This window comes from Mus caroli, chromosome 6, assembly GCF_900094665.2.
Source record: "Mus caroli chromosome 6, CAROLI_EIJ_v1.1, whole genome shotgun sequence".
NCBI classification, from domain to species: domain Eukaryota; kingdom Metazoa; phylum Chordata; class Mammalia; order Rodentia; family Muridae; genus Mus; species Mus caroli.
Window position 1 is genome coordinate 8,996,081 of NC_034575.1, and position 25,637 is coordinate 9,021,717.

At 39.2% G+C, this 25,637-nt stretch overlaps 1 protein-coding gene across 2 annotated transcripts; it reads left to right on the top strand.

Moving 5' to 3' along the window:
• The first annotated feature begins 5,555 nt into the window (after positions 1-5,555).
• Positions 5,556-24,896, top strand: Tmem106b (transmembrane protein 106B). Of its 2 annotated transcripts, none has more exons than XM_021165010.1 (9): positions 5,556-5,759; positions 6,104-6,210; positions 7,529-7,750; positions 10,606-10,669; positions 13,678-13,837; positions 17,129-17,269; positions 17,997-18,046; positions 18,931-18,984; positions 19,751-24,896. In XM_021165010.1, the coding sequence occupies exons 3-9, from the start codon at positions 7,531-7,533 to the stop codon at positions 19,887-19,889; spliced, it is 828 nt and encodes a 275-aa protein (XP_021020669.1). In that variant the 5' UTR covers positions 5,556-5,759; positions 6,104-6,210; positions 7,529-7,530; the 3' UTR covers positions 19,890-24,896. The 2 variants fall into 2 exon arrangements, with proteins under 2 accessions (XP_021020669.1, XP_021020670.1); XM_021165011.2 differs by lacking the exon at positions 5,556-5,759 and adding an exon at positions 5,779-5,942 and having other exon boundaries at positions 19,751-24,247.
• Positions 24,897-25,637: the final 741 nt, after the last annotated feature.

Here is a 25,637-nt window from a genome sequence, read left to right on the forward strand (position 1 = left end):
CTCTCTCTGGCTCTCTTCTCCACTGGCTCCTGATGGGGTAAGCAATAAAGTTTGTGCTGCAGAAGATTCCGGTTGCCCTGAGCGTGTTCTTACCAGGGGTAAGTAAAGCGTGGGCAATATAACCCTGCAATCATACTACCATGGACTAAAATAACACAAGCCAAACAAAACAAAACAACATTCTTGGTCTGTTTTCTTCAGGTATTTGCCCCACAATCACAAGAGACAAATACAATAAGGAATATATTAATCAAGATGCTAAAGGTTAAAAAAAATTATTCCTGCTGCTCTTCTGTGAAAGTCCACAGTAAATTATGATGCCTTCGTAGAATGTAATAGAAAATTTATGTCATTATATATTCTTCAATGTTGATATATGTTGAGGTCTACCCCACCACCAGCATAGCTGTAGCCATTTTATTTCATGCCTGCCAGCTGTTTCATACAGTTGCTGCAATATGCATGCCAGACATTAACACAGAAAAATAACGTCTCAGAATATGGTCATGCTGATCACATATCCTGTTATGTTTTGTATGAGGTTTGTTAATATTAAGAAATCCCAAAGCTTTACATAAGACCCATCAAGTTAAAGTTCAATATAAAATTATGGCTAAAATATTTTGAGTCAGAGTTGACCACCAGACCACTCACTGCACTTGTGAATGAGCTCATTGTGGTGTGTGTGTGTGTGTGTGTGTGTGTGTGTGTGTGTGTGTGGTCCTTTATAAAGCTCCCCTGAGAAATGTTTGTTGACTTAGCTCAGATAATTCTGAGCTGTACTTCTGATCTAATCAGTATTAGGGTGTGCTTCAAAAAACCATCCCTGTTTGGCTGAGATCGGTGTTCATTTGTATGGTTTGTAATGCTAATCTCAGACCTCAACAATATATTTTAATTCTTTATTTGGACAAAATATCCGTTATTCCTAGTTTAAAAAAATTATTCATGCCACAGTGGTGAATAACATGTGCTTTTCTGATTTCTAATTATATAATTTGATAGCTGTGTGTTTATATACAAGTTACATAACCTGGAATCTGCTATCTTCTTTTTTTTTTTCCTTCTGATGTGTGCATGTGTATTAGTATGCAGGGATGTGTGTATGAAAATTTGGGACAATACAGGGTTTCTTTTTCAAACATTCTCTACCATAGCTATAGTAAGATAGGGTCTCTCACTGAGTCTAGACCTCACCAATTTGCCAGTGAGCACCACTGATCCTTTCATATCTGTTTTCTAGAGCTGAGATCACAGATACCAACCTCTAGGCCTAAATATTTAATGTGTGTTCTGGTGAGTTGAACTAGTTTCTTCATACTTATGGAACAAACACTTTACAGACTGAGTGATCTCTCCAGTCTTTAATTTCTCTGTTTAAAATAAATTTGAGATAATAATAGAATGTAATCCAAAGACTTCCCATAGAAATTAAAAAGAGATGAACAGAAACACTTCATATACTGCATGACACAACAAATTCATTCATTTATTAAACATGACCTATTTTGTAACATTTTTTTCACTAACTTATTATGACAAAGACTCTGTAAAAGTTTAAAATCAATAAAGTTAGTCATTGGTTTAAACATTTTAATACACATAGAGAAATTTGCCTATCTAGGTTTGAACTAATGAAGATGTAAGTCAGGATATACAGAAGATTCTTATGCTAAAAATGGTTTCTTAGGGATGTGAACCAAAGGCTCAAAGGGATGAGATGTTTGCAGAATTTAACAAACGATATTGAAGAGGCGAAACACAAAGGTGTAGTCACAGAACCAAGAACTTGCTATCAGTGAATGTAGGGCAAATGGCCACAGGGAATAATACTTTTGTTATGTATCTGGGAAACTATCACAGGAATTCAGCCAGAAACACTCCAGTCCTTTAACTTCTAATTTTCTATTACAGAAGTTTGAGTAAAATAAGCCACACCAAAAACACAAAAAGAAAATTCCTTATATACACAGAGTATAAGTTTAAAATAACATGTGTGTGCATCTATAAAAATAAATAAACTCAGTTTGCTAATGTTACCCCGCCAGCTTGAAACTTAAAAGTGCAGGCTATGACAGACCTGCATACTAACAATAAACCATATACTTCAGAATGATTAAGAGAGTAAATTATGAATTATTTGTCTGCCTATAAGTTTTAGCAATAAATTTCTAAGGAAGTAACATTTGCAATTTGGCTGCCAGCTGTTAATATGTGGGTGAGTCTCATTCAAGGAAATTATGAGAAACATGGAAGGAACAAGCATGTTTTGAAGATTTAACTTAGCATAGAAGGATACCTTATTTCAACACCCACGAAAAAGAGGTTTAGTCATATCACAACTTCTGTTCAGTTACCTCATACTGTTTAAAACATTGTTACTAATATCTAATAGCATGTAGACTGACATGGATCTTGAAATTTCAAAGAAAAAAAAGTTGACATTTTCCAAATTTTTTCTTTTAAAATATTCTTTAATGATTAAAAAAAGAAGAATTTGAGAAAGTCTGTCTAGCATTAAAGATCTATCTTTAAGATATTTTACTGTTTGTGGATAAAACTTTGTCACGATAATATCTAATTGTTGTGTTTTATAAAAATATAGAGAGAAGGAATATGTTTGGTGGAGGTAAGGTAGGTGTGGGGGAAGGAGGTGCCTCTGCAGGCCCATGCTGAGGTATTGCTTCCCCCAGAGGGACCAGCCATACAATGTATTCAGGTCATGGGGAGGGGAGTTGAGACAGAAAAAGGCAGGGAAAGAGAGAGAGAGAGAGAGAGAGAGAGAGAGAGAGAGAGAGAGAGAGAGAGAGAGAGAGAACGAATAAGAGTAGAGGCTGTGACCACTTGGAGAGAGAGAGGAAGGGGAATGGGGAGCCTGTGTAAAGGCAAGAGGGCAGAGCTAGAGCAAGAAGGCAAGAGAGAGAGGAGGGAACAAGCAGCCCCTTTTTTTAGAGTTAGGCACACCTGGCTGTTGCCAGGTAACTGTGGGGCGGAGCCTGACTAAATGCCAACACTAATAGCTGCTATACTTACAACCTTTTAAAACAAGCTCCAACAGGGCCATACCTTCTAATCGTGTCACTCCTTGGGCAGAGCATATACACACCATCACATTCTGCTTCCTGGCCCCCATAGGCTTGTCCAAACATGAATCTATGGGGGCCATACCTAAACATAGCATAATAAAACCATCACAGTGTGTGAGCATGTAATTGAGGCACTATAGAAAAATAATATAGAAAAGCAGGTGTAATTATGGAGGTGGGGGAAAAGCCCCTTACTCTGGAGTCTAGTTGAAGTCTGTCATCAGTTGAGAGTTAAGGATTCCAGCCCAATTAACACTTACCGTGATGTTGCAGACATAGAAACAATATTCATTTTAAAACTATAAAAATAACAACAAAAACAAAACACCCAATAGAAAGAGTGCATAAGACCTCATGTATGTTCTCAGACCTTGATATTTTAAGAAGCTTTCACAAACGTGTCCTTTTTTTTTTTTTTTTGTAAACTTTTAACTTTCTGCACCCCTAGGTCGCTTCACATTGTGAGTTGTAATCCTATTCAAGACTCCACAGGAGCTCTAATCCCATTTACATTCCTTAATGAACCTTTAAAGATAACTGAAAACCCACCCCAAAATGTATGTGTGGCTACTGTAAAGACAATGAAGTGTGACTCTCTCTTGAGAAGCCCACAGCCATTTTCTCAGATGAGATTTATATATTCTCTGAGTTCATTTCTATTTAAGTCTATGCTTAAACTCTATGTTTAAATGCCTTTTAATACTCATCAATTGGGCTTCATATTGGATCTTATTGAAGGGAAGAAAGACTGTTCTCACAGCAAGTGTTAGGGTAACTAGTGTGCAACCCAACGAACCACATCTCAAAAGCAATCATTTTATCAAGTGCACTGCTGGTGTGACTTAATCAGGTTTTAGTTTATGTGTATTTAGTTTCGTTGCAGTCGTTTGAATAGGAACAGCCTCCTGACCCTGAGTGTGAAGGATTGGCCCATAGGGAGTAGCACTTTTATGGAGGGTGTGGTCTTAAATGGGTGTGGCTTTGTTGGAGGAGGTGCTGACTAGGGAGAGGGCCTTGAGGTCTAAGGAGCTACTTCACTTCCCTGCTGTCTCTGATGCAGAACTCTTAGCTCCTCTAGTATCATGTCTACCTGGATGCTGCCATGTTTCCTGCCAGGAGCATAATGGGCTAAACCTCTGAAACTGTAAGCCAGCCCCAAATAAATGTTTTCTTTATAAGAGTTGTCGTGGTCTACTTCGCAGCTATTGTTAACTGTATTGAAATCCTAAGAAACTGGTCACACACTGCACACAACTTTACTTTAGAATTCTCATTATAATTTAGGATGAATCTCACAGAGTGAAATTTCTGGACCTAAGGAGGTGAATGTTTTAAATAGTCTTAAAACATCCTGCTTATGGAAAATACACAGCTCTCACCTCAAAAGGACGAAGAGTTTATTCTAAAGCCAATATTAGGGACCATGACCTGAAAACAAAGACTCAGGCTATTCCAAATACCATGTTCCAATGTGATAACAATTTCATGAAACTTTTATATACATAGAAAATGGTCATAAATCAAGATATTTTCCAAATACATACAAGGCAGTTTAGAAGAGCGGGACAAAATTGGGAGCTCCTCACCCAGTCCAGTTGCTTTTTTCCAGTAGAGAAGAATAAAAACAACACAATTAAGGGATGCTTACTTCCCAGTCATAACTCTGTTAATTTTCTAGGAATATCACCAGAAATACCATTTATAGGGAAGCTACTAAACCCCTTTAGCAACCGCATCTGTTCTTGCTTTCAATTTTATCTTATTATAATCCCATCCAGGAATCTTAAGAGCCACTTAATACATCTTGATTATCAGGAAGACAGAAAAGAGGTCGTAACAACCTTTGACTATAACACTGGAGAGCCACTAAAATGAGCCACTGTAGCCTCAACTCACTGTAAGTTATGACTGGACAATGAGGTGCGTGGATTAGGACACTCCTTTAACAACTCACTTGGTCATGAGCTTTGGGGTACAACTCTTATTGCATGCACTGAATAATGTGAATTTAAGTACGAAATCAAAACAAGATTAATCCAAGGCTCAAAACAAGATTAAACCAAGGCGGGGGCAGGGGTGCGTTTTCCCGGTGACAGAAATTTCTAAATGAAAATTCAATAACAAAATTCTGGCCTGCAACTCTGCCAGAAATGTGCACCAACCGGCTCATTCTAACCCCAGGGAGGAAGTCTTGTGTCTGCAAATCTAGACTTGAGAACACGATCGCTCAAAATTGCGACGGTGCACATTTCTCCCCTTTACAAAAGGAATCAGTCTGGTGGAAGGGAAACAGGAAAACCGATTATTCGTAAGCCAGGCACAATTAGTACTATTTTGAAACTTTCCAGTCTAGAGAAGAGACAGGTGACAAAACCAGAAGCTTTCACCCTGGCAACTTCCCTTCAGGGTGCCAAACCGGAGACACTGCGCGTGCGTAGTGTCCATTCCAGGTCCTAGCCCCTCCTTCCAGGGGCGAACTGCGCAAGCGCACGCGCAGACTCTCCGGGTACCGAGCTCAGCTGATGCAGTTGTTGTGCTACCCCTCCCCCGCAGCTCTCCGGGCTGCACTCTGGCCGGAGCTCGGTCCCGCCCCGGGACCCGGGACGCTGTGACCCTGTCCTGTGGCCCGCTCGCACCGGAGCATCCCGGGACCGCGCAGCACTCCGCGTGCGGGTGAGCGACCCGGGCCGTGAGGCCCACGTCCCCTGCCCGAGCGGTGAGGGAGGCCGCGGCGAGCCGGGTGCGGGGTTGTCATCGCCGGGGCCTTGGCTTCGCTCCCGGGGTGACTCGGGCGGCGCCAGGGCCCTTGATCTGAGCGGCCGAGTAGCTCTTGGGCTTGACAGTTGTAGTTGCAAGGTGACTCGAATGTTTTCTTCTGGGGGTTTGTTTGCCTGTGATGCCCTTTGAAAAGCGCTGGCTTCCGTCTCTCTTGAGCCCCTCAGAACTAACTCCAGGTCTGCACACAAACAGGTGACACATCTCAGTTGCATGCGCTGCTGAATTTATCTTTTTCCCAGTTTCTAGAGCATCTGAGAACCGTGTTGAGTTCACAAGACCGCGGTATAAACATTGAGAGCCCGGGGAGGAGACGAAGGGGATCTACCACTCCTTTTAAAAACCTCAAGTAAGTCTCCAAGATGACAGTGGTTACACTTGTGAATAGCCTCAAGAAAAGCTAAGCAAGAAGGCTAGGATTCAAGTAACTGCTTAATCTGGTGTGTACCCAAGCAGAATATGTCAAGGTTACTGTGGGTCTGAGTAAGGCAGCCAGCGGAGACCAGAACCACTTAGCTGTCCCTAGCCTTTTGCCATAAAGGCTCCCATTTGTGGAACACAGTTTTCACCCCTGTGATGACACCACATGTTGTCTAATGTCAGCTGATTCTAAAGCTGATTCTAAAGTACTCCAAAGCTTCCAAGGTCACAGTGTAAGGAGACAGTACTGATTACAATTAACCCCTGTGCACCTGTGGCTGGCAAGTGTTGGCTTGGCTCTGATTCGCTGTCATTGAGCCACAGTAAGATACTGTGTGTTTGGAAGTCACAATCATTGATATTTCTGAGCTACAGTACACAGTGTGTACATAAAACTTCTGAAAGTATATTTATTCATTTTTTTACTCCTTTTCTAGATGACTCAAGTTTTTAAATTTAATAGTGCTGTCTACACAGTGAGTGAATTCAACAAGTAGCATTCATATTTTGAAAAGCAGATATGAATTTCCTTCATCTGGGGTGACCTGAATCACTTAGCATCATTTTATTTTTTAATGAAAAACTATTAAATTAAAAGTAGTATCTGTGGTTGTCTAGTTCATATTTTGAATCTGATAAATGATGGATAACCGCAGGGAGAATGGAATTGCACCATTTAAAATTTTTGTTTGCTTTTTCTATTATTTTGTCTCTCAGAAAACCGGCATGTTGTATTATGTGACTTTTCATGTTCTTTTCAGTCATGTACTTCTAGGGTTTTATTGACAACTAAAGGAGTATGAATTTAAGTGAGTGAAATGAGTCGCTTTGAAGTTAGCTGGTGATATACATATCTGTTGTAACAGGCCAACAATTTCACCTGTAGTGCCAACTGGTTTAGAGTTAAAATATGTTTTTCTCTACAAAAAACTAAAAGCATATTTCTTTTCTGAACATGCTAAGAAAGCCTAGCATCTCCATTGACACTGTAAACTTTTGTCAACTGTTACCATTTTAAACATTGTTCTCATTACAAGTCTTACAGGATTTGGTTTCATAATGTTCTGTTAGAAAAGTACTTTCTGGATGCTACAAATGGCTTCCTTGTATCAGACATTACTTTGGTTGAACATAATTTTAATCCTACAAGGAATTTATATTTGCCTAACCCTGTAAATATATCCCATAGGGTCTGAGAGTATTTTTTCCCCCATGGAATTTACTGTCAGATTTTTCTTTTTCATTAGACATGGGAAAGTCTCTTTCTCACTTACCTTTGCATTCAAATAAAGAAGATGGCTATGATGGTGTTACATCGACAGACAATATGAGAAATGGATTGGTTAGCAGTGAAGTGCACAACGAAGACGGAAGAAATGGAGATGTCTCTCAGTTCCCATATGTGGAATTTACTGGAAGAGATAGTGTCACTTGTCCCACTTGCCAAGGAACAGGAAGAATTCCTAGGGGTATGTGTTGCAGCATTGGCTGTCCTCTTAAAGAAGGATTCCAAACATTTGCTCAAACAATGTAAAATCTCTAGTCTTAAGCACTCCTATTTTCAGAGATTCAAAGTTTACCAGTTTTGTTTAGTCAGAATCACAAAAGCAAACAATTAGTACCATTCCTAAAGCAGTAATAGAAGTGACTTAAGCACATATAACTTGTTTTTGTCTTGCTTGTCTGCTGTTATAGCTCCTATGCACCTATGCACCACTGAGGATTTTAGTCATTTTTTATGTCGTTGGAAGCCATATCACAGTCATTTTGCCACCGTGGATGTTAGCAGCTAAATTGTTCAGTAACTCATTATCTAAACAATAGGTTGCTTCCACCTCAATATTTCTAAAAGAAAATCTATAGTGTATGAAGAAAAGCAAGAGGGGAAAATGAGCCTGAGGTTTGCCATGGAGAAGATAGGAGGAAGAGTCCTATCCCTGCTATTTGTCGGGCGCTAGAGTTGCTCTCACAGAAAGGAAAAATAGTGAGGTTATGTCCTGCTGCTCTCCTCTGTACTTGGTAGAAGTCAGCACGTGACCCTGGAGAGACCCTAAAGAAGGACAAAGTGACTGCATGGGGAACTCGAGAGTCTCTAGAAAGTGCCTTGGGTTAAGTGGGGTTTGTTTCATAGGCTACTGAATGGTGGTTTTATCTTTCTGGGGATAGGAGCTGCTTAAGAATAGTTGAAGAAATTAATACACCAATGTGGAAGGGTGGGAATCCCATTTCTGTCCATGTAGCCTTGTGTTTGAGGTGTGGCCAGGAGGCTTTTTGGTAGCCTGGGTGGGGATTGTGGCAAGCAGATAATCAAGGATCACTGCAAAGAGGTTGTTGTTGTTGTTTGTTTTTCTATTCAACAGTTTAAAGAATGAACTACCCACTTATTAAAATAGGCATAAAAAATTGAGTGCACATGCCAGAAGTGAGATGAAGAACTCAGTTTCAGACATGTGTTTGAGGATGTTGGTTTCCGTCAAAGTGAGTTTTTAATACGCAGTTGTTAGGGTCTGAATTCGAGAGCATATCTTAGATTCTGTCACCCATGTATGATGGCACTTGAAGTGGAACTTAAGACAGGAAAGTTCTGCTCAGCAATTTGGATAGAAGAAAAGGAAGAGACTGTAGCTTGACTTTATTGTGAACTCTGGAACAGTGCAGCCTTTGAGGAACAGGAGCAGAAGAGAGAGCAGCTCGATGGGGAGGCGGAAGTCTTAATTGTGGAGTCCTAGAAGATAAGCAGAGAGGATGCACAGAGAAGGAGGGAGAGCTGCTGCTAGTGCTGATGACACATGAAGTTGTGTGGGGACTGAGGGGTGCCCATTGGTTTGGTGATGTGGAGGCCATTGGGGATCTTTAAGAGTACTTTGAGTAGCTGCAAGAACATGTGTAGACAGTGTCATAGTGAACAAACAAACAAAAAATCCTTGTATGAGCTCTTACATGCTCAAAAGGTGTGAGTAATGGAACATCTTATAGGGAGAAAGGCATTTTGTGCGTTTTGCTCTAGGACATGAGGGATGAGAGGTGATCTCTTGTAAGAGGGATGAATACCAGATGTATGCATGCTGATAGAAGCGATCCATAGAGAGCATCCTGGTAACAGAGGAGATGGGTACTTATGGGAGCAGATAGATGGTACAGAGTGCATAAGTGCAGAACAGTGCCCTGCAGAGGGCATAGGGAGCTTCTCCAGTAGGGATGCAGAAGCAGGGAGGTGGGTTGATCCAGCTAAATCAAACCCTTGAGGCAGAGCAGCTGTGAAATAGAGGGCTGTTACATATACTGGCCAAAGGTGTATGAGCCGGTCCTATGACACATCTCTACGTCACCAGCAGCATTGCCAAATAGCACTTAGTGGAAAAGTTTCTGCTGGGCCTAAGGGAGCAAGATATTTCACAATGAAACTCTAGAAAATGTCTATATATTATTTGCATGAACTTATTTCGTGTCTAGAAAAGTTGGCAGGATAACAGAAGCCCATGGGAAGCACTCTAGTAACAAAGAGAAGATTTTGTTATTTGCTTGATCGGTTGGTTTCAGGAACAGAATGCAGGGAGTGTGGCCTCATCGCTTCCTCCTCAACGTACAGGAAAGGAATGTGGGATACTTGTACCCCTTCCTTCTTTAGTGCTATGAGTTAAGTGAATGTAACTCTTTCTTCCCTCTGCTTTCTGTCCTGGAACTTAATGTAGGCCATCTGAAAAGTCTATTCAGGGTCTTTTAGGACATTCTTTCCATGTGATGCATTATGAGCCAAGAATGAAGATAAAAGGGGGCGGTCCTGAGAACATGAGGAGTGCTGAGTTTTGAAATTGTCATTTTAGGGTGTAAACTAGGAAATGTGAACTAGGAAATTAGTGACTGCAGTTGAGAACAGTGAGCTTTTGGAAGCTTGGGATTTAGACTAGCAGTTTTGGTCTAGCTATTGAGGATCCAGGAATGGGCAGCACCAATGTGTTTCTTCTACCCTTAGTGAACATAGTTTGATGAATGGAAAACAGTGGAAAACAGTGTAGATGAGAGAAGCACTAAGTAAGTAAGTTCAGGTCCCCTGGAAGCCAGGGCTTTTCAGGGGTTTTTTGGTTTTTGTTTTTTTTTAACCAGCAGATTAAAGGATAGTAGAGCTCTCATTATAGTATTTTTGGTTAGTATGAAAAAAGTGTCTTCTCTAGCACTGAATAATTTTTGAAGACATGAATAACAGTTTACTAAAGGACTAAGGAGAGAAGTATTCTGCTAGTTTTGAAACAAATTTCTAATAAAGTGCCACTATATTTTAGTTATTCATGTCAATACATTTTAAACCTACATCTTTTACTTTTAGGACAAGAAAACCAACTGGTGGCATTGATTCCGTATAGTGATCAGCGGTTACGGCCAAGAAGAACGTATGTGATTATAAGATTTCTTCCTTTGTTGTTGTTTGTGTAGTTTTACTTTCAAACTTTATATAAGTAATTACTCTAGTGAGGACATTTAAGAAGAAGAAGATGTCTGGTTGTTAACTTATGCCATCCTGAATGATAATAGTCATTAGCAGATATGTGGACATTTTAAGAGAAGCAAAGGGAGTCTTGAATGTTCCACCCTAAAGAAGCCAAAACTCAGCACTCCTGGCAAATATTTTTGAGAATAGCTTGTTACAATGAAAAGAACAGAGATTGCAGAAAACCCACAGTGGCCTTTAGAAGATCAAAAAAGTCTGAGTACTCGTGTGGGTCAAACAATCTGGACCGTCCCATTACTTGGTGGTAGAACCACATGAGCAACATGAATCTCCAGTAAAGTAGAAGAATGTGAACTCAGGAAAACGCTGAAAAAAATGAAAGACACACAAAAAAGCATATAGAAACTTAAATATATATAAAATTTAAACTGTAGAATGCACAGCAGTAGCTTAAGTGAGACATTGAAGGGTTTAGAAATCAAGCAACTGATAGGAGTCTATGAGATCCGATTTCACAGGCCCTTAAAATATCTAGAAAAATACTTGTTCTATAAAATTGGAAATGTACAACAAAGTAAGATACCCTAGAAAATCCAAGGGAAGTGGATTAAACAGGAGGCACGTAAACATGGTCTATGTCAGTCAGTGCTCTTTTGCTGTGAGGAGACACCATGACTATGCCACTTCTTATGAAAGGAGACCTTTGATTGTTGCTGGCTTACAGTTTCATTTTCGGGGTGTAGTCCCTTATCAGCATGGCGGGAACATCACAGCATGGAGACAGGCACTGTGGTGGAGTAGCTGAGAGTTCTAGATCTGAATCTACAGACAGCAGGAAGAGAGCACTAGGCCTGACTTGGGTTTTTTGAAACCTCAAAGACCACCCCTAGTGACATAGTTCTCCAACAAGGCTATATCTACTCCAACAAGGCCACACCTCCTAATCCATCTCAAATAGAATCATTTCTTATTCAAACCATCATACATACATAATGAAAAGCTTTGAGCAAAGTAGCAGAAAATAAAGAAAGCTAAACATGTATGTAACATTCTGTATTTTCTATCAAACCACATAGGATTCAATCTTTTATTGAAGTTTCGTCTGTTGCTATGCATTGTAATGCTAAATCCTATACCTGAAGGTCTATACATACAAGGGACTTCTCCTGTTTACAAGCTTTTGTTGTTCAAACCCTGTTCCTTGATAAAAAAAAAAAAAAAAAAAAACTATTGGTTGAATTGAAATGTCTATAAGCCAGTTACTAGAGTGATTAGAGGTAGGTGGATTTTCAGTGACCTGGTTAGAGAGAGTGGGGAAAGCAGGAGGAAGGACAAGAGAGAGAGAGGAAGAGAGGGAGGGAAGAAAAGAGGGAGAGAGAGAAGGAGGGAGGAAGGGGGCAGGGACGCTGCTGCCATAAGGGGAGATGGGGATGAGCGCATGGCCAGGAGAAACAGCAGGTGCACAGCTGGGGAGGCAGCCAGGCCTGCAGTTAGGAGAGTAGACTAGGGGTTACAGCTCAGTAATTGTCACAGCCAAATAAAATAACCGTGGTTTGAGTCTCATTTATTGTAAGCTAGTCAGGGGTAAGCTTAAATTGGTTACCATCTTTGGCTCAGGAATTTCATTTTTGAAAAAATATATATTAAAGGTAGTTATGAAATATAGTAAGAGCAGCCAGGCATGATGGTACACACCTGTAATCCCAGCACCAGAAAGTAGATGCAAAAAGGTCAGAAGTTCAAGGCACTAAGCTCAGCTATAAGTTTAAGGTCTCTCTAGGCTTTCTAAGACCCTGTATCCAGTAACACAAAGCAAAAAAATGTGTGTGTGTACAAGTTAAATAAATGAAACAACCTAATAACATATAGGAGATCTAGCAATGTTAAGATCTTTGATCACAATCATTTTTAAATTCCTTTTGTGCCTATGGTGTTTTCTGCCTATGGGTACATTGTAGGCATAACAAATGGGAGTTGTCATTGGTCATTGGTCATTGGTGACTTGGGGCTCATAGCTATAAAGATTGAAGGAACCCCTCAGTGAATGAGTAGGAAGTAGCTGGTTTGCTCCACCCACCACCATGGACTCAGTGGTGGAATTTGGTGAGATTCTGTTCATTTGCTTTAGTTCTTTTTAGCAAGCCATTTTCTTTTTCTTAGGAAGCTAAAATAACTAGAAAAATTATTAGGACATTTTAAACAGATGTTATAAGGTAGATGGACACAGTTAACTTAGTTGAGGCATAGGAAGTTTGAGGGGAGGAGAGACTGGGCAAAATGACAGGTCACCAGGAAGGGCAAGGATGCAGGACTCGGAATGAAATAGGCCTTTCACAGAGTGCCATATGTTCAAGTGACCTAGAAATCTGAAACCATAGTCTTGAGTGTAACATTGGAGAGCATACACATTTCAGAGGAGTTAGATGGATAGTAAATGCAGGCTAGTTGTCTTTTTGTCTTATATGTGCCCAATACTGCCACTTGCATCAGGTAAACAGAACAATGTTAAGTTGATCAGTGTAAACAATATCTGTAAAACTGCTTCTTTAGTGCTTCGTGACTAGCACTCAGGGTTTATCAGGGCAGGGAGTGAGGCTATCCAGAGCAAGGCCTGCTGCAGTGAATCCAGATGAAGGTGTGAATTCTGGGTTTGTAAAGGGTTCTAGTTTAAAATCTGGATTGAAAATCACTCATTATAAGTGATGAATCAGTTCATTAGAAGTAATTGTTTCATTGTAAGTCTGAGATCTCATTTTCTAAAATTGACAATTAAACTTCTAGAGAGGTTATTTTAGCCCTTATCTAATAGTCTTAGAGTGAATATTTTGTAAACTTGAATGTATTTTCTTGCTGGTATATGTGGTAAATTTCAAATGAAAATAATTTCCTGAAATGTTGCTCTATGTAGTTTTGGATGACACATATGTAAGGATTCTATTTTCCTTTCAGAAAGCTGTATGTGATGGCATCTGTGTTTGTCTGCCTGCTCCTGTCTGGATTGGCTGTGTTTTTTCTTTTCCCTCGATCTATTGAGGTGAAGTACATTGGAGTAAAATCAGCCTATGTCAGCTACGACGCTGAAAAGCGAACCATATATTTAAATATCACGGTAAGTGCGCGTTTGCACTGAAGGCCTTGACACCATTCTTGCGTTGCTCAGCTGCCCAGTGGCTCTGCTGAGAGAATGAATGCTTGCTAATGACCCCTGCTGCTGTAGTTTACGTGACTCTCCCATGGCGATTCCACTACCATGTCTGCTTCTGCCAAAAATGGAAAGGAAGCTCCATTTTTGTACATTGGGATTCATTTAGCATTGCAGATATCTTTTGTAGGAAGATCAAATAAACATTTTCTGGTAAAGGGGAAAAATATAGTCAATTTATTTTTTAATATTTGATTCCGAATAGGTAACAAGGTGCTAACCATTGATTCAAAGGATGTGATGAATACAACAGTTTTGCTTTCTAACCTTTTATGAAAGAAAAATTCTGTCAGTCTTAACAGACTTGTACTTGATTCTATTCAAGATGAAGTTTATATGATGACCTGATTGTTTTAAGGTAGAACATGTGAAAATGGTTGTGGGTTTATAACACATGTGATTTTGAAAAAAGGATTATATAGCCTTCAAACTTTGAAACTTCACAGATCTGCTCCCTGCATTTCCATACACATTAGCCTTTGGCTCTAAGAACATGGTGTGCTAGCCACTGTATTGGGAAGGGGAGGTGTGTAACCACCTGTGTCGTCACGGAGGCTCCTGCCTTCAAGTTCAGAGTGTGCTGTGGTCTCTTGGGAAGTGTTCTTAAGAGTATGTCATTTCCTTTTAAATAACAGTGTCATGAAATGAGAATGCCTCTTTGTATTTTAAATAATTAAGCAAGGACTATCACAATTTTAGATATTTACTCTTAATCAAATTAAGGAATATTGAACCTTAGGTTAAAAATAGGATTTCTGTTGAGATGAACAGTAGGCCTCACTAGAAGACATTGAAGGAAACGACTGACAAGGTCATAAGCTGAAGGTGCCAGAATTGTATTATTCCTGCCCCTTGAGGTAAGTGCTATGCATTAGTGAATGTTAATATTGACTGTCAGCATGACAGGATCTAGAACCATCCTAGTGACAAGCCACTGGGTATCGCTGTGGGCATTAGGTTGAGGTAGAATGACCCACCTTAACGGTGGACAGTTGTGTTTTATGAAATGAGTTGTTGAACTGAACCAACAATAGGAGAAGGCAAGCTAAGTAGCAGCATTTATCATCCTGTGCTTGTTAACTGAGGTTATGCATTGCGACCAGCCTCCTCAAGTGTCTGCCAGCACGCCCCACCCCTGCCATCATGGACTGTATTTCTGTAAACTATAATAAAGCTGAAATGCTGTCTTCTTAAGTTGCTTTTTATCAAGTATTTGGTCATAGCAATGTACAAAATAACTAATACTTCCATTTATAGTAGCTAATTACGTATGGGGATTCCCTGGACCAAACCAAAGCAGAAACAAGCTCTGGGTCTCCTGTCCCATGACTTCTATTATCCCACCTTGTAGAATTTTCTTCTACAGTTCTACAGAAACAACCAACTCAGGTCTTTTTAAACTAACTCACTTCTGACACTGACCAACTGTCAGCAGCCTTCAGACTTCACAGGTTAGAGGCTCTGTCCCAACATCCTCCTCCCCACTTTCCATGTCAGTTTCAGGTTCAGAGCTCCCAAAATGTCTGGTAGACTATCAGTTGGGAGTCTCATAACCTGATCCTATGTTTGGTTAATTTCCCTGAACAACTCATAAAACTCAAAGGAGCAATATACTTACATTCACTGGCTTGTTCAAAGAGGCTATTATAAGGGCTACAGGCCCACAGATAGATGAAAAGGTAGAGTAAAAGGCAGAGGGCAGAGGCTTCTGTCCCCGAGGAACTGAGTGTTCCGTCCTCCCAGCACATGTTTTATCTGTGGCATTGGCCCCAGCCCCTTTTCAGCTCTTATGAAGCAATGGCTGCATCAGCATGACTGAAGGATAGCCAACTGCAGATAGACAAAAATCCTGCTCTAATGTAAATAAGCTGAGAGTTGTCTGCCAGGAGCCAATGTGTGTCATAATGCCACAGTACACTCACTGGCACTGTGCTCCTGAAATACTCAGTGTCTATGACTAGACCCTTGAAAACCCCAGAATACATAATGATTTTGACTCTTCTGTGAAAACTTAACTCTCAACAATATATACATGCAATTGCTAACAATGTATATACATTCCCCTACATATAAACCTTTCTTTGTGTTATCAAGCAGTCTCATTCTTATGTCTGAAAGATACACATGTGCTCTCGTACATTTCAGCTGAGATCACACTACATTTTTCTGCATGGAAGACTTTTTCATTGACTAATTTTCAAAGTGATTTGCTATAAGAGTTGTGAATTTAAAGCATATAAACCAAGCCGGCCATGGTAGCATATGTGTGTACTGCTATGACTAGAAGGGGCAGGGCAGAAGCTTGAAAGCAGAAGACTGGCACTGACAGCTCTTCCAGAGGTCCTGAGTTCAATTCCCAGCAACCACATGGTGGCTCACAACCATCTGTAATGGGATCTAATGTCCTCTTCTTGTGTGTGTGAATACAGCAACAGTGTGCTCAGATAAATAAATAAATAAATAAATAAATAAATAAATAAATAAATAAAGCAACAGTGTGCTCATAGAAACAAACAAACAAACAATTAATTTTTAAAAAGTAGCGACCAGCCGCAAACCTGGAGCCTTTTTATCTCTTCATATGCATCCAGCATAAATCTCTACAGGCATGTAAGGTAAAAGCCATTTTCTTTTACATAGGCTGCTAATGCCACTCATTTGGTAGTTGTTCTTGCCTATCATGGACAAGGGTCTGATTTAGTCCCTATTGTCACACAAAACCTAGCTTGGTGCTGCAAGCCTGTAATAGGAGCTCTGTAGAGCTGGAGATGGGAAAGGTTCAAGGTCATCTTTAGCTACATAGTGAGGTCAAAGCCTGCAGGATTGTATGAAATCCAGTCTGAAAAAAATTGGATTTTCTTAAAAACAACTGACCTGTTGTTGGTAGAGACATGTATATAATACATAAGAATTTAAATAAAAATTTAAAATGTTTAGTCCAACTTTTGCTAAAACTATAAAATATATGTTTTAACATTTTCTTTTCCATATTTTCTGGGTCTTGTTTTCAAAAATTTGAATCACATGTTCATTATACACATAGTTCTCTATAAATGTTCTTTAACATTTTGTTAATTTTTTCTCTTCCCAGTAAATGAGATATAGTTCCAACTAAAGTCATTTGGTTTATAATTTTGAGTTCATATTTATGTGCTTATGTAAACATAGTGTATATTTCCTGTCTCTGTGTTTTTGCAGAACACACTAAATATAACAAATAATAACTATTACTCTGTTGAAGTTGAAAACATCACTGCTCAAGTCCAGTTTTCAAAAACCGTGATTGGAAAGGCTCGTTTAAACAACATAACTAACATTGGCCCGCTTGATATGAAGCAGGTAAGCCTATTCAGGAGAGTGAGTGGGTGAAATGGTTATTCACCCTGTATAATACAGAATGGAACTGGGTCGGGGGCCTCCTCAAAGACTGACTCGGAAATGTGTCCCAGAAAAGTATAAACCAGATTTATCAAAGGAAAGATTCCTTTTTTTTAATTAGATATTTTCTTTATTTACATCAAATGTTATTCCCTTTTCTAGTTCCCCTCTGAAATACCCTCATCTCCTCCCACTTCCCCTGCTCCCCAACCCACCCACTCACAAATCCTGGCCCTGGCATTCCCCTATTCTGGGGCATAGAAACTTCATAGGACCAAGGGCCTCTCCTCCCATCAATGACCGACTAGGCCATCCTCTGCTACATATGCAGCTAGAGCCATGAGTCCCACCATGTGTTTTCTTTGGTTGGTGGTTTAGTCCCAGAGAGCTCTGGGGTTACTGGTTAGTTCATATTGTTGTTCTTCTTATGGGACTACAAACCCCTTCTGTTCCTTGGGTACTTTCTCTAGCTCCTCCATTGGGGACTCTGTGCTCTGTCCAGTGGATGGCTGTGAGTATCCACTTCTGTATTTGTCAGGCACTGGCAGAGCCTCTCAGGAGACTGCTATATCAGGCAAAAGAAAGATTTCTAACTTTGAAAATTTAGACATATGGGTAACATGTTTGGTGTTTGGATCCTATCCTCTGTTTATGTGGTTTTCTTCTTGGTTTTTGTTTTTGCTTTCAGATTGATTATACGGTACCCACAGTTATTGCAGAGGAAATGAGTTACATGTAGTAAGTTTTGGATTTTAGTATCTTTACCTTTTGTTTCCTTAATTTTTATAAGGTTATCAATTAAAAGGACCACATATTGCAGTGCTTGCCCTATTCTCTAAACATGCTTTTCTTTATACAGTCTACAGCATAGATAACACAGATGCATAGATAAGATAGATAGAAAAAGCCATCAAATTCTTCTTTATTTCCAGAATTGTGTGTGTGTGTGTGTGTGTGTGTGTGTGTGTGTGTGAGAGGGAGAGGGAGAGGGAGAACATTATATATTGTTATTTAGTTACTATATATTCTTGGTGCTTTAATATAGGAGTACTGAAATTTCTAATGTATAAGAATACTTTCCCATGGACTTGTACTTCTGTATATGTTGCATTTGTGAACACACACACACACACATGCATTTGTTCAAGGCAGGGTTGAAGTTGAATGTCTTCCTCTATCAGTCTCTACCTTATTCTCTAAGGCAGGCTCTGTGACTAAAAATCTAGAGCTCATTGATTTGGTGAGGCTGGCTGGCAAGCAAGCCTCTAATAGCCTGTTTCCAACTCTAGTCCCGAGTTTCTGAGTGCATCCTGCCATGCCTGGCTTTCTGCCTGAAGGCTTGGCACCCAAACTCCAGGCCTCATGCCTGAAAAGCAAGTGTTTTACCCCCTAAGCCACGTCCCTAGCACGACTTTCAATAGTGTCTCGACAGGCACAGTAACATGGCCCAGAATCCCAGGTATTACAGAGGCTGAGAGGAGGAAGATTACTGCGGCCAGCATATGGAGATTTCATCTCATAGGAAAAACCAAAATCACTATTCAGAGTCTCTGTTAGGTTTAATAGAACTTCAAATTGCTAATGTAATGACAGTGCTCTTTCTATTTTAATTTCTTTAACAGTGATTTCTGTACACTGCTCTCCATCAAAGTACACAACATAGTACTCATGATGCAGTAAGTATGGCCATGCCTGCAAAGATAGCACCCGCTAAGACTCTGTGTTCATAATGTCTGCTAGGATGTGTAAACCCATGAAAGCCATCTCAGCTTGGCTTACAGACTTACGGGAGTGCTATGTAAAATGTAATGTTTTGGAATTTAGCTACGTAGAATATGTTTGCTCAGAGCCACAGTTAAAAGCCTGCAGAGATTGTAGGAGCTCAGGCAAATGGCAGGGTTAGCTCAGCGGATGGGCACACAGCTATTCCTCCCTGACCTTGTATGTAAACCTGCAGCAATGAGGAGAAGTAATGCTTTGGGTTTATAAATTGGTTATTACTTATTTACATAAAATATTATTGCTTATACTTGATATTTTTGTCCTTGGCTGACATTTAATTTTTCATTTTCCTATGAAGAGGGGACCATATGATTCTTTTAAGCATGTAATAAACTCTAATTACATTTATATAAATTTTAATAAATATTTTATATATTTATATAAATATATATTATCTATATTGTACAAGCAGATAATTATTGGATAGGGCTTGCTACATTAGCAGTTTTGAGTCTGTTGGAAAAATACTTCCTAAGAATCTATAATGCCATCTTAATATCAAATGTTCCATAACTGATAATTATAACTCACAATTAAGTAACTTTAGGGAATTAATTAAGTTATGATATATAAGTTCATATTTGGTTGGTATTATCCTCAGATAACCCTTTTGGAATAATTTTTGTATAACGAATATTCTTTTGTCTATTTCATTTTTAGAGTTACTGTAACAACAGCATACTTTGGACACTCTGAGCAGATATCTCAGGAAAGATACCAGTATGTCGACTGTGGAAGGAACACGACTTACCAGTTGGCCCAGTCTGAGTATCTAAATGTCCTTCAGCCACAACAATAAACTCTAAAGGAGATGTGGTTAGAGCCGATGACACACCTGACACATCGCCAGACCTGTCAGTGAGGAGGTACTGCCTAGAAGGACATCTTTAATTAAGCACGTCTGAAGTTTACACTGGGACGTCGAGGGTTCAGCTGACAGACTCTGGTCCTTGTGTAGTTCCTGGACTCTCCCTTTCTGTGTTGGCGATTCGCTCCTACCAAGAGCCTTTCGTCCAGCTTAAGTTAACTGATTGGCTTTCTTCTCACCTTTGTTCCCAAGGTGAAAAATTGAGACTTCTGTAGAATACAATAAATAATTATATAAAAGTCATAGATTTAATCTATATATCTATTGATAATATAGTTCAGTCCTGAACGTAATTTGAAAAATAACTTCTGAAGATTTTTATATGAAAATACTGAAAGCCTATTATTCATGGAGAACTTTTAAAAACTGACCTGTTTTATAAATTCCCATTCTTACATGGTAGTCTTTCAACTATATGATAACTTAGCTATTAGCTAAATGTTTTTAGCCTTTAATTTCTTGAAATTCTACTGATTTGCATGTTTTGTCTTATTTCTAGCTAATGGTTGCATAATATTTACCAACCATAACAGTCTGCCACATTCTGTTCTACATTTTGTAAGAACCTCTCAGTATGTGTTTCGTGTATAACTTTGTGAACTTTCTGTGTGATCTTCAAACATATTCCTTTAATGTACAATATTGTAAATAAAGTGCATGGCTTTTATACAGCTTTGATAAAGGTCAAATGAAGTGGTGCAGAGTAAGAAGTAGAGCAGGTTGTTCGTCAACAATAAGGTAGGAAAGTGAGATTCCGAAACCTATAAAGTATCAGGAGGTTCCAGCTACAGGTTGGATCTGGCATAACATAGATGCATAATAAAACACTTTGATGCTCTACTTTTTATGTTGCTTTTCATATTAATTATATAGATGCTTTTCCCAGCAATTAGGTATCATCAATTTTATGAATGTTTTAGGGAAGAAAATCATTTCTTTCTAGAAATTATTCAAGAAATAATTTCATTGAATACTGGTGACCACATCAAAATAAAACCTATAGTTTGCTTAAAAAATTTAATCATTACCCATCATCCTGATTCGATGTTTCTAGCAGTTACAGTAAACATTTATTTTTAAATTTTGTCTAACGTGGTTTTCAAATATGATGGATGTATTCATCTTGTTGCTTTATATTTCCATTGTCATTTTTGACCAAGTATTTTCCTTATTCACCCAGCAAATTTCAGAACCCATTAAAGTACATTCTGGTTTCTTATGTCAGAAGTTGGATTTTCCTTTTCCCATACCCAAGTGCCTCCGTTCGTTATGGTGTAGTCTGCTCCTCAGTCAGGCTCTCAGGTGGAAAGCATAAACTCTTAACGGCTTCATTCTGCCCTTGAAGCACTCATCTTTCCTCAGCATTCATCCTGCATTCGCTGCATGAGAGAGCTTTGGGATGATCCGTGGTCTGTGGGTGGCCACCCTTCCCGGTACACCCAGAGCATCCTCTGCAGCCGTTCACCTGTTCACCTTCTAGTCAAGCTGGGCTTTGTTTGTTTGTTTGTTTTTTTCTGTGCTTGCTGGTCACCTCCATTCTTGAAGCTGCACAGTTGGCTGGTTGTGCTTGCATTTTTCAAATCAATCTCATTTCATTATATGCAGTCTCTCCCTTTTATGTAACTGTCTGTGAGTCATTTGTTTCATTTCATTTGTTTGTTTTGTCTAGAAATGTCTACTCCTATTACTTAAAAGTTACCACTGTCTTTCATTTGGCTACTCAGCTGAACACTAGCCATAAAGACATGTAAGGTGTACAAAATCATCATCCATCTATCTCTTCAGAATCACCCTTTACCTATGCCTCATGTAATAATCACTTTCTGTGATTTTAGTGTGATGTGTATTTTAGTCCAGGAGAGCGCTGTGGAAGAGAAGTTTGTTTTTCACGTTCTTCCAGAGTTATGGACAAGGCCTACCAAGGCAGGACAGTACAGTGAACTTTGCTCCCAGTGATTCAGTTTCAAAAATCTTTTTGTAACTATTTACATTGAAATTTCTATCTCATCCAGTTCTAATGTCTAGCTTTAATAATGCTTGAGTCATTTGAAAACCCAGCCTGCAACTCTTCAACGAAAATCAAGTAGCTTCTGGGTAAGCCAGGCTGCTAACAGCTGTAAGTTAATAAAACTCAAACCAAATGAACAAACCCAAGCTGAACAACAGCCATGAAGACATCTGCAACTGAGTGAAGCTTTGTGCTTTTCTTAGGTCTGGTTTATCGAGGTCTGACTTCTGGCAGGGAGGAAGAGAAGGTATTAATATATTTTTATGAGCACCACGAGAGCTTAGCCAGGGACATGATGAAGACATTACCATGTTGCCCCATGCTCACAGGGGTAAATTCTGTTCTACACTAACCCAGCACTGCCCTAGCCTCTGTGTGGACAACACACTGGCTGTTGCTCCTCTGTCTGCTTTTCTTATGTAATTTCTTAACAGGACACTGGGAGGATTTGGTTTAAAATTATATATTAGTAAATACTTCAGTTGCAGCCAGAAGCTGCTTCTCTGACTCTTATCTGTGCCCTATCAATTACAATGTCCATTGGCAAGCCATGGTAACTCAGGTTAGTACAATTACAAATTGAAAAAGTGGCCAGCAAGGTGGGGCAGCGGTTGAGGATGGTGGCCACCAAGCTTGATGACCTGAGTTCAATCTCTGTACCTCACAGAAGGAGAGAACTGGCACTCTTCTCGGATGTCCGTTCACGTACAGTACAATACCACATATATAGTGTACACACACACACAAACACAAAAATGCATCGATGCCCATTCACAAACAGTACAGTATATACACACACACACATACATACACACATACATACACATACAAATGCATGAAAAAATAAAGTTAAAGTTCTTGAAGTTAATAGTGATGGCTAAGATTTTGGTAGCTTTGAATTGCTATCTGAAATATTTCTAAAAGTAAATTAAACGATGTAGAATCCTTCAGAACCAAAGCTGGAGCTTAATTTTTATGTGTTAATATTTAATACTTCACAATCATTCCAATAAAAATAAAACTGACATTTTTGGTGTGAATTATTTATAAGTAAGGTTATTACATTTGAGATTTGAAATACAGAGTTGAAAATACTAGACATGAGATAAATTTCTTGAAATTGCTTGAAAGACTATCTTGCCTGAGGTGACATTTCATAGAACATAACTATTTTGTTATCAGTTTTCCTTTGACTCCTGTTTACCCAATCTTAATGAAGTAATTTTTTTTCTTAAAACCTATTAAAAGAATAAAATATAACTGACTTCAGATCTTATAATTTGCACTTAGGAAATGGTGGTGCAGTGTAAAAGGATGTGGGAGGCTGACATCCAAACACAGTCTAAGTAACATTGGGGCAATTGGAACTTGGCCCTAAAGGGCCTTGTGGTTTTTAGCCTACTGTGGAATAATTTTGGCTATTATGTTGGCAGGTGTGCTGACTCTTTTCCGTTCTGCTTTTTAAAGTGCTTAAATCAACTGGTTGTTAACACATTGCGTCTTATTTTAGAAGATAGTTTCATTCATATGTTTTTAAAATATGAATACTTTTTACATTTTCAAATACATTTTTTGTCTTCTTTGATAAGTATAAAAGCTAAACATTTAGCCATTGGTTTATAATCAAACGGTAAACCGTGATGCCTGAGACACTAAAGTGCCACAGCTGCTTGGCTCAGTGTGTCTTAGAGTGGGCAGCCTTATTTCTCTGACTACTTTGTGGAACTAGATTTTAAATGAAACATTTATCTTTAACTTTCTAAAGAAAATTAGTACATATCTTAGAGAGCTGAATAAAAAAATCACTATTTCTTCAAAGTTGTAATTTTAGATTAAGATAAATGTATTTGTGATACACTTACTTGGCTCAAAATTTAACTTGTTTATCAAAGACCTATTTACATCAGAGTCTTCATTCATAGTTTCTGGTTGCAACTACTTTGTGCGGTTTTAGCTTGCTTAGAGAACAGGTTTCACAGAGGAGCTCTGACGCTTATCTTTAAAATCGATAAAAGCAACAGCAATGGGATTACTGTAGGAACACAAATAGAATTTCCATGTTTTAAGCTCTTCTTGTTCCTTTTTACATGTGGTAACACAGACTCCAAGCTGAAGATACAGTGTGGTTGGGGTTCAACCCTCAAAGCAGTGCATAGACAACGTAGCAAGATTATGAGGAGCGTTTCATAGTTAAGTCTAACTATTCTAGAAGGAAGCTGTTGCCTTCTGTTTAATTACATTCATTGAAATGTGTTTAAGTGAAATATTTTCAGGACATTTTGTATGCTGTAAAACAAAAAAGGAATTGTATTGTGCCAATGGCCAAAGGTGATATTACTACCATGTAGATGATGACAGTTCAAATTGTCCCAAGTCACCCAGAATTTTAGAAACTAGAAGTCTGGGGGACACCGCATCAGCTGTATTGGGTGATTCTTAAGTGCCGTACACACTGCTCATCTTGTAAACGTCCAGCATGAGAAGGAGCAATGTCAGGCAAGCTGCACAGATACAGAATTTCATGGCACAGGCTGGTGTCAGACATAAGTATCAGCCAGTCATGTCCGCGTGTTTTATCTTAGAGTTTCACCCTTAAGAGTTGGAAACTGATTTGGGATGTGATAGTATTCCTAAGCTCTGACAGTCGATTCGGATGGTGGAGTAGAGAATGTAAGGTCCGTTCTGTATGCTTGCTCTTTAGCGACCTCCATTATCTGTTACATCTGTTAAATTCATTATTTGTACAGTTCTGAATTATTATGATTGCTGTTCATGTAGGGAAACATGGTTATGATAGGAACAAGAATAGAAATGTCCCCAATGCTATTTTTTAAATTCACTTGTAACTGTTACTCTTATACTTGTGTATGACAAAATAAAATTTGTAAAAAACACTTTAGCATGAAAAATAAAATTTGTATCAATGAAGTGTTTGCATCATCCTCTTGAAATTTTGCCTTTGGTCACTCCACTCCACTGTGGAGTCCTAGAACAAGCCTCAGCTTTGACTTCTCTTTCTTTGATCATCTAGAACTTCCATTTTATTCTCAACTTCCCTCATTCTCCCCAGGCTTTATCTCTGAAATCTCACGTGTGGAATCCCTATTGCTATTATCCCCTTATTCTTTACAGGGGGGAAAAAAGAGGCTTGGTCCTTCTGCTGGCGTTGAAATGCTTAATTACCTGATGACAGCCTAACGTTGGAACCTGTGTCTCAATCCCCTCCCTGTGAGTATTGCAGTGAAGCTGTGAGACTGTTCCATACCACAGGAACATCTTCCCCTTTGCTCATTGCAGACACATCTTCATAAAGAATCCTGTATCCATGTGTTCTGGCTTCCGTTCCATCTTTAACGCCCAGCTCACATCCTGCTTCTTGTTCCCTTTCTTTCCAATGGAGTCACGCGTACTGACACTTTTCCAGTTGTGTGCTTTTAAGTCAATTGCCTAATCATGAGGAAATCATATTTGAACCTGAAATGGTTTCTTTTGAACTGAGTTTTTTGTTTTTTTTTGTTTTTTTTGGTGGTTTTGTTTTGTTTTATTTTGTTGTTGTTGTTGTTTTTTCGAGACAGGGTTTCTCTGTATAGCCCTGGCTGTCCTGGAACTCACTCTGTAGACCAGGCTGGCCTTGAACTCAGAAATTCGCCTGCCTCTGCCTCCCAAGTGCT